The sequence below is a fragment of the Montipora capricornis genome, chromosome 6 (assembly GCF_036669925.1).
Source record: "Montipora capricornis isolate CH-2021 chromosome 6, ASM3666992v2, whole genome shotgun sequence".
Lineage (NCBI taxonomy): Eukaryota > Metazoa > Cnidaria > Anthozoa > Scleractinia > Acroporidae > Montipora > Montipora capricornis.
The window spans coordinates 58,304,757-58,314,756 of NC_090888.1; the positions used below are offsets into that span (position 1 = coordinate 58,304,757).

Here is a 10,000-nt window from a genome sequence, read left to right on the forward strand (position 1 = left end):
GAATATATTACCCTAGATGAAATTGGGACGGTAAGGCCAAAGAGCTCGCAGTCTGGACTTAACTTTTCGCTGTGTCGTGGTGTTCGACTGAGGGAAAAGAATGAAGATAATCATTGCCGTTTTGCTTTTCCTTTATTCTGCTGAAGGCGATCGATACTGGTTCCGTCAGGCAAAAGAACTGGATGAACTTGAAAAAGTATTTGCAGGTAAAGTATTTCTATTGTGTTAAATGTATTTTTAGTAGTTCTTCCGAATAAGTGGAATTTGGTGCATTCAATAGCGAACTACCATCTCAAGAAAACTTCGATGTAAGCAGCGATTCCAAGTACCTTCTTCATAGAGAACCCCTTGCACATTTAGTCTTGTTCGGCTTATCTGGCCTTCCTTAGTTTACAAAGGATCTACTTATTGGGTACTTTAAAGCTTTTGGACCTTATTTGCATTTAATTTTGGTAACTTTGCACCAGCCTACGTATCTTAGCAGTAAAAATTAAAAATGAACGGGGTTTATTTTAGTTGAAGTATCTTACTTTGTAACTTTAGAGACGAGTTACCTTTAGAAAAGCCGACGGAAGTACGTCGACCTCAAGTCTAGTTTCATCCTGCTCGAATGAGTACTTGAGCAGATCAAAACAAGATGATATGAATATTTGCCGGCTGGGAGGTCCGTATAGCGAAATTATGGACCTTCTCTTAGGTGATGAATAGCTTTTTTTTCCTCTCTGAAATAGTTGACTCACATCGCGCTTGATAGCCAATGCAGAAAGCGACTTACAACCTGAACGTTACAAGGAGATGTTATTTTATTCAATTCTGTTTCCAAGCCTGTTGTCTAATAAAAACTAACTTTTGTATGGAAACGGGTTCGGTGTCAAAAAAATGGAAATTTAAGGCCAAGGACAACAAATTCTCATAGCGTTGCCGTGTCCGTGGGCAGAGAAAGAAAAACCCGGGCCGCACGAAGAACCAATCAGATTGCAAGATTCGATACCCGTGCCCTCACGAGAAAAAAAGGGCGATGTCTCGTATTGAGTTTCTGTCGCACTTATGTCCCATGTGGACCGCAGTATGAATACACCAATTGCAAGCGCGTCCACGGCGCTTGTCCGATTTTGAATGCTCCAATGGCCACAGTTTTTAAGGCTTGGTTTAATCAAAGTTTGCTTAGAAATGTTCTTTAAGCAGGTCGTTAGATCTTGAGGGGAAAATCGTTGACGTGTTAACCCTTGGCCTCCTTTATGTTTTCACTTGTGCAAGAAACGATGATTTCTTAAAGGCAAAAAAACACCACGATATGTTTTAATGACGAACAAATGTAGAAGTTCTTTCTTTATTAAAATTTGCATTCTCCGTGGGGTTTGAACGACGCTGTTTAATTTTAATCCGGTTGCTGAAGTGGTAGCGTTCATACGCATCGCTTAGAATACAGAAAGCACATTGCGACTAAAACTGTCAAAGTGAAAGGCTGTTATCCCAAGAAGTTCGACCTGTTCATGCTCGCTCCACATTGCATTTTGAGGTCTCTTCCGTCTTCGGCCATTAGGTTTTCAAATTTCAACTTTTAAATTGTTCTTATAAAACCAACAGCTTCCAAGTAAAGTCACTGTATTAACATTGAGAACACATCGAGGCTGTCTCAAAGTATAAACGCAATGACTGTCGAATGACCTCGACGATTATTTTATCCACGAATATTTCTCCGATGAAAGATTACCATTTTGAGACTAAATTGAACATAGTCTGAATTTCAAGTTTTCAGGAATGGTTATTTTTCAAAGAACGTAGACAACTTGTAAATGCCAGCTGTGAACGGTCGAATTTACTACGAGACGAAGTGTTCGTGTTTCAACTGTCAAGGAGACTGAATCATCTTATTTGAATCAGTCCGCCGCTCGTTTGCTCTTAAAGTGAAGCGTTGAAAGCAACTTTAACAAAGCGTTGATTTTTTCCGTTTTCTTCAGACTCTACAAAGGCTTTTTCTTTTCCTTGAAACGCAATGTTGAACGTGCTTAGCTAGGGGATTATAGAGTCATTGGCTGGCGAAAAACATTTTCCGCGTTCTGGAATGACAATTAGCAAGACAAGGAAATTAAATGACAGCTGTTCAGTCATTAGCAAGTTAAAAGGATTAACAGATCAAGAATCCCATGCAACAATTCCATTGAATACTCTTGTTTTTAAGAGTTACCATGGAGTCTTTCTCTTCTGTCTTTCCGGTTACAATTTTGGAATTCAACAACACATTTGGAAGAAGAGCATTTTCTTATCTCCCAGTGTTAATGTCAAAAACGCTTTTTTTCATAACAGGAATATGGAAATATTCACTTCGTTTACAATTTTTGGCTCATCAGCGCAAAGCTATAAGGTTATCGTTTTTCTAGTCTGATCATTCAGCCAAGAATAAAGCACTGAATATAAGTGCATTGTATAATGAGCAATCTCTGAATGAAAATTTGAATTAACGCGATACACAAGATAATCCCCTGAACAGTAATGCTTTGAAAGTTCGAAATTTTAAATAGACTATGGGATCGTTAGTGTTTTTGCCACCAAAGAATTTATCACGAGAGTTTTTGATGACTAATGAACGGGCTCGTTGTCAAAGCTAAAAGGCTTAAAATTGGAGACTTCACTAAGTTGAACAAGACTAGTTCTTTCTGTGAGCAAAGTCGTATGTTAATGGAGCTAAAATCAAAACAATGAGTTCAGCAAAGATTCCCTAATTAAAGTACACACACTTAAAATACACTGTTGGCGTTACGTAATGTTTATTGTTCTTAGGTTTCGAATCACTGCATGAGAGATACGAATAACCTGAACTTTACTTACTGGTAACTAAGAAGGTTGGAAATGCATTTCTTTTATAAAATTTAATTCGTCTTTTCTAATGTCCTTCGTTGCTAACTAAATCACATGAAAATACAGACACTCGTAACCTGTCTAGAACAAGACGCGAGACTACTCCTATGGGTGCGGTTAGAATGGATCCACGACAGTCAGATGGGACACTTTAGACGAATACACAAGATCGCGTTAGACTGGCGAGGTGAAGAGGCCATATGCAAATAAAATGTCAACCTCGACGGTCATTGATAACTAATCATTCTCGAATGAATGCTTAAGTTAAATGTTGCAGATTGGTACTTAACACGGCTATATACTTAGCGACCAACTACAGATTTTCGTCTTGTTTGCTTTATATATTTCTAATAATTTAAAAGTGTCTCACCTGACTGTGATGCAGTCACAACCTTGTTCCCATTCCCTCGCCTTCTCACCACATGGCCGAAGTGCATTTTCTTGCCAAACGATACCGGACCCGTGAGATTTTCTTTAAATCAGGAATGCACCTAAGCCCCTTTTAGAGAAAAATGGGTGAGAAACGAATGAGCTAATTGAATTTCTGCATTTACAGACACCAAATCGGTTGTAAGTCACGCCGCACATAGTTCAATAGTAGCATTAGCCAAGAGAAAAAATAAATACAGTGCCGAATTCAATGACCATCAGGAAGAGGAAGGATCTGGGGAGAATTCGAAGGAGCCAGAATATGAACTCGTTCAATTATTGAATATGGTATTATTGAGAATAAAGTAGGAGTCGTGCTGATAAAGTTCCAAACGCAATGGGGCCGGTTCCCCCTGAGCCTTCGATTATGTTCTTTTTTACTAACAAAAACTTGCCTCGGGCAAACCAACAGGCAAACCAAGGATAAGCCCGGTTTGCTCAGCTACTGAATCGGAGCACTGACGGTGCGGGAGGTCGCGGGATCAAACTCCGGCCCGACCAACTTTCGGGTTCTTTAAGTCACTGAGCCTTTGTGTAATAACATCTGCAAGTGGTTAAGAGTAGGCATAAAGCTCCCGGTGTTGTGTCTGTCCTCTATGATATAACGTGGTTGGGAGAGCAGTAAAGGCTGCACCAAGCCTCCCTATAATCCGAGGATAAATAAAGGCCCAGCCCAGCACTTTATGATCCAGTTTAAATCCCTGGATTCTGAGAAGCTACTGGCCCTAAGTTCAACTCTCTAAGCTTTACAAATGGCCGTGTCTACTGATCTTTATGAAATAATTAAGATAGTACGCGCACTCTCATTGGTCAATGGCTGTGTTTAGATGAGAGTACGGAAACACGGCTGTGACATCACACGAATTTTGATTGGTTATGTATTGTCAGACGCGCCTTTTTATTGGCTTTTAGGAAATACGAGTGTGTATAAAAAAATCTGTTTTAATCAAGAATTTCCCTTCAATTGTTGCCTTCATTTGTCGAATTATCTTTGAGAAATATTTTATAAAAGCAACAGAGGACGTTTTCCGTGTTTCCATACAAATTAGCCGCATTTAAACACTCCTGGAAGTTGGGAGAATTCTCGACAGTTATGCAAACCGGAGACGCAGTTGAGGGTTTGCATAACTGTCTCGATTGGTGATTTAAATCACGGAAAACGTCCTCTATTGCTTAAATAGTGACCGGTTAGTGTCGAATTATACGGGTCCTCCCAACTTGGTTATTCGAAGCTAGTGCTGACGAAAACAAAATCGACTCTCCTAAGCTTTCTTCGAACATGAAAATTTAAAGTGAAAATTCACTTGTCAATGAAGATTTAATTTCATGATGTTTATTGACAGGTTGGTAAGCTAAACGACATCGTAGCCCGCTTGAGTCAAGAACAGAAAAACCTGTCTCGTGGTATGTATCTTTTTTTTTTTAACCTTTTGCATGCGAGAGACGAATACAAACTCGAAACTTTCACACCTGCCCTTTTACAAAAGGGCGAACGAATTGTTTTCATGTTACTGACTGGGGAGTCAGGATGGCTTAGTGATTATCAACCGTGCCTTCCACCTCTGCGACCCGGGTGCAACTCTCGGCCCCGAGATCGTACGTGGGCTGAGTTTCAGTCGATCTCAACCTGACTCCGAGGGTTTTTCTCCGGGTATTCCGGTTTTCCTCCCTAAGCAAAATCGACTCCCAGCCTATTCCAACTGGCTGTGGTGCTGTGCTCCGAGGTCATACATGGGTCGTGTTCAGGGACCGAGTGCCTAGCCGGCAGCACAGCTCCTTCGGTCCGATCTCGTCGAGCCGCGCCCTTAGCAATTCAGTCTGCGACTGCGAGTAAGGGCCTTCAGCAGATCACGTATTACATATTACGTATTACGTATTACGACTCTAAACTACATTTCCAGAGGATTAGTTTGGGATCACGACAAACACGGCCGCCGCGTTTTCGTTTTCAGACACCAACTTAGTCGCCATGCATGTGAAATATATTAACATCGAGGAAAGCTAGCTGGTCCATCATACGAGAGTATGCTCGCTGGACTGACAATTTGACTGAGAAAGGTGACTGTGTCCCCAGTCACATTCCGACATTTAAAATTAACTGACACTATTAAGATACTTTTTAAATTCTATTCACTTTTACAGGATATGCAATGGAATTCGTTCACGCTTTGGCCACGGAAAAAGATGACAATAAAATCTTGGCACTATTTGGTAGCCATGTCATGCTTCTCCACGAGAGCTGCGATAGGATATTACTTGAGCTCACCAAAAAAGCTCACGCATTAGGTAAGAACTTGAGCTTCTTTCTCTGTTTCTCGATAAATAATGTTCTCTCTCGGAAACTGGTCTTGAAGCTATGGTATCGAATGATCAGTATAATGAAGAATTCAACCCAAAACTGACCGACCGTAGAACCCGTAGTATCGATAGACTATATAACTGGCCTTGGATACTTCACCAAACAAGAATGTTTTTCCTCGAAACCTCGATTAAATATTTTATGATTGCATGCTCTGTTCATTTCTTAAAAAAAAAACTCTTTCTCAAGGTGCGTTCGACAATATTGACCATGACGAAGTCGATGTTGAGGTTCTCGTGCGATCCATTATCGAGAAAGTGGAAAGAGGCGAAGGAGGTAAGTCAGAATTTAAAGTTAACCCATTGCAACGACTCCTTTTGCAATACGCTTGGGTCCAAAATGGAAACCAATTAAAATGTTTTGTATTAAATTCTGATTTTGCTACGTTCCGATGGTGATCATCCGTTGGAGAAATGGACTTGCTGTTATCGGATCCACTGGAACGGACTCGTAGGAAAGACCTAAGGAAGACCAAGGAAAGGAACTTTATTTAAGTGTTTAGTCTTCTCGCGCTGGAGCACTTAATGGGCCATTTCCGAGTTGCTGTTTGTCTCGGTTTCGAAGTGAGTCTTGGTGCTCAACTATTGGAAGGGATATGAGTTTGATTTGCATAAGAATACGCAACTCATTTGCATTTGAATGGTTGTGCACCAGGACTCGCTTTGAAACTGAGGCATGCAGCAACCCGGAAATGGGCTTAAATAAACAAATGACACAAATCAAATCAAATCAAATCAAATCAAGTTTTTGAGGAAAGGGGGAAACCCGAGAGTACCTGGAGAAAAACCACTCGGAGCAGAGAAGAGAACCAACAAACTCAACCCACATATGACACGGAGTCTGGGACCAAACCAGAGCCACATTGGTGGGAGGCAAGCGTTCTCACCACTGCGACATACCTGCACCCATAACTGGGACTTTGCATGCTCACGTAAAACGGGAACTTTCCACATTTACATTACACGTTTGCTCTATTTGCACCTTGATTCTATTTTCGAAAGCTCAGGGAATGTTTCACGAGTCTTTCAAGGCAATGTTCATTCTTCTGTACTATTATTGGGCTAACACTAACTCGTGCTCTCATCATTGCGCCACCCTGCTCAATGTCATTCCTGTCCGCTCTAAAAACCATAATAACCACATTGTGCCTGGCTTCTTGCTTGACCCACTTAAAGGAAAAGAACCTCAAGCCTTGGCCTCATTAGCGACGAAAGCATGAACCCAAGGGTCATGCGCAAACTAAGTAGACTTTGTCAATAGTGTCATGTTTTAGGACAAAAGAAGTACGTGCTAGCAATGGAATAAGAAATAATTATCTTTAATCGTCTCCCTATTCGTATTCTTAGGCCTTTTCGAAGAATTTTCAAGCGCAATTAGACAAAAAGATCTCAGGGACAACCTTCGACTAAAAGTGATCTTGGCGATTGGAGAACTCCTTGCCGACGCTGCTTGTGACCACCATCTAGATGGTAAGTATATTAAGCGAGATGTATTTTCTTGGCCTGCGCATGGCATTCACTTGTTCTAAAAGAATACCCTCGAGAGAATGATAAATTTTGTACCGTCATTTGCCTTCTGGAAGGAAAATTCTTTCAGAGACATAAAGCACCTCCTATCAATCTCCCGATCATAAACTTCAATCAAAAGAAGACAAAATGAAGAGATTCTCTTAATTTTTGATGGTGACTAAGGGATACTCAAGAGAAATCCCGAGTGTTCGGCTTTGCAGGAGTCGAACCTACTTCGGATGCTCACCACTAAGCTATAGGACACTCACGGGAGCTCGGCCATTTAACTAGGGTCACGTGACCATTATCCCGCCATACTGCTAAGATATGTTGTCCAAATGGAGCATATTCTCGCTAGACATGCACTAAAAGAGATACATTTATATATATATATCTATACAGATATTTAGTATAAATATATAGGTGATTTTGGAAAATCTCTGCGCTGATTGGTTTGTACCTTGAGGTGATGATTACGCGATAATCATCTAAGCGGTTTTTTTTTGTTCAAAATGGCCGCAAGCCATTTTGTCGAGGTTGCAGACAAAAAATTAGTTTCTTTAAAGGAAATGCATATTTTTCAAATAATCACCTATGTTTTAGGGCTTTCCACAACTTGCCCGAAATTCCTCAAAAAGTTGCGCAAAAGTTCCTCCAAAAAAGTCAAAATTTAATTTTATCTTGTTTTCTTTGCACAACGTAATGAAAGAAATCAACAGTCATATATCAATAAAAATAAGAATGGAAAAAAATGAAAAATTCCAAAACCACGATACCATTAACAAGTAAAGAAAGAAAAAATTGGTGCAAAGTGGAAGACTAGAAAGGAACTGACGAACCATACGAGTTAATCCACCTTAAAATACAAAAAAAAAAGCTTTTTGTGACGAATAGAAACATGCAATCTGTACGACAAAAGTAACATTTCTAAGTATTTTTGTGCAATTTTGCGTTGTAAGCAGCGTCGCTAAATAAATTTGTTAAAAAAACAAATGTTTTTTGGAGTAGTTAGTCTTGCCCCTGCTTCAGCGGCTACCCTCAAAGGATTTGACTGAAACTTTCGAATTCTTCGTCCGCCATTTTGTATTTTCTTTCAAACACTGCTGACCTACAAGCAGCCCCGCTGCATGCATCATGATATGCCCCAGGGGAGAGGACTGCTCCTTTTTCAAAAGAAATTCACAAATTGTCCACTGAAAACTTTGTGAAATATGGAAGCATGGCCAGTTTAAGCACAAAAAGGTGCTCCGATGTCTCAGAATTTGTAGAAAACTAGAAATTGCTCAAAATGCAAACAATTGCTCGAAATACGAAAAGTTGCCAAAAATGAGGCGAGCAATTTGTGGAAAGCCCAACCTAAAACAATTATTCGCCTCGCCTTGGGCTAATAAATATTAAATGCTGACTGCATTAAATGAAACAACGAGATTTGTTTTGCAATGTTGACTCAAGGATACTCGGAAATTAAATCTCTTCATTTCATTACAGAGAAAGATCAACTTCTTGATCGCTAACCTGCGTAGAGGGTCTCTATGGGGTTAGCCGTTAGCCGTGAAACGTCAAGAAAAGTTAACCGCTAGGCGTTAAAATGACAAAACATAACTCGTTAGCCGTGAAAAAAATTAAAAGCATTTAGCGTGATTTTTCAAAATTTCAGTTTGAAAAGTGGAATAGGGAGTATTCTGAAATATTTAGAGATTTCAGAGCACTCGACACCGTTTTACCTCCCTTGCTCTTTTTTTTTGACATTCCGTCCCGTTAGGCTTGTCTGACAAGACAAAACAAGTCCCAAATAACCCCCAGCAAGAGGATAAGGTAAGAAAACGGATCCCAATTCCCCATCATAGTTTTATATCTGGTCAAACCAGGTGCCTTTCTAAAAATAGCTGCGTATCTAAAATTAGATTTAAAAAAAAAAAAAATTCATTAGCCCATGTAGGGAGGGTCCGTTCTCTTACCTTATCCTCTCTTGTCTTGCCCCTAGTTGGAGGTCTTGACAAGAATGTCTCAAGTCTCATTCTGATGACCAATGACTTAGTCTATTCAATATGTGTACCCAAAAAGTACAAAAAAGGTGCTTCATTTTCAACGAGGGACGTTTCTTTGTTTTTCATGTAGGTTAGCCGTGAAAGCTATCCCCCCATTGAGACCCTGTGCGTAGCTGGCGGGACTTTCGGCGCGCGAGGCAATTAACTGGCGGAGAATGGAAAGGGGCTCTGTGAGATATACACGCTTCCCTCCCCATTCTCCGCGCGGCTTCGCCGCTCGCTATTTACCTCCTACGCCAACTATCCCGTGAGTTACACAGGCTACTTGATCGCCATAATTTGTGTCCGAAAAATCGTCTAGGAGGCATTTTGCGTTAAATTCCGGCTGTACTTCACTGCCCTCTAAAGCATATCAATTTTAGGTTGTTTTGGTTTCATCAAGTCCTGGCTCACTCCCTCGCCATATCCCCATAACATTTGATGAATTAATCACGTTGTTCTTGTCCCCTTGATTTTCCTGCATATCTATTTCAAATTCCTTTGCATGGAAACAGCTCGTTACTAGGTTTTCATGCGCCAATCACAATAAGCACAATTGAAAATTAAACGTGAATTTTCCAATTTGCTCGGAAAATAACTTTTGATTCGATTTAGCGCGATCTACTTGCCTGCCACGAAAAAAACATGTTACCGATAAAACATTTTTTGTTTTGTAATTTTTGGTAGGCTTAATAAAAGACATTGGAGAAGCGGCAGAAAAATACACTAAACAGCCTCAAGAGGACGAACCTGCTGTTAGTACGATGGTTTCAGACTCCAACAAAAAAGGAGGTTACCTGAGCTTATGCCGGCGTAAG

General features: G+C 40.4%; 1 protein-coding gene across 1 annotated transcript in view; it reads left to right on the forward strand.

Annotated features, from left to right (window-relative positions):
* Positions 1-10,000, forward strand: part of LOC138052658 (uncharacterized) — a 17,500-nt gene that overhangs the window by 58 nt on the left and 7,442 nt on the right. The window contains exons 1-7 of the mRNA XM_068899199.1: positions 1-206; positions 3,416-3,576; positions 4,632-4,692; positions 5,431-5,574; positions 5,837-5,923; positions 6,994-7,116; positions 9,870-9,995. The exon at positions 1-206 is cut by the window's left edge and continues 58 nt beyond it. Coding sequence (XP_068755300.1) covers positions 101-206; positions 3,416-3,576; positions 4,632-4,692; positions 5,431-5,574; positions 5,837-5,923; positions 6,994-7,116; positions 9,870-9,995 — 808 coding nt within the window. The 5' untranslated portion in view covers positions 1-100. The remainder of the gene's footprint in view (positions 207-3,415; positions 3,577-4,631; positions 4,693-5,430; positions 5,575-5,836; positions 5,924-6,993; positions 7,117-9,869; positions 9,996-10,000) is intronic.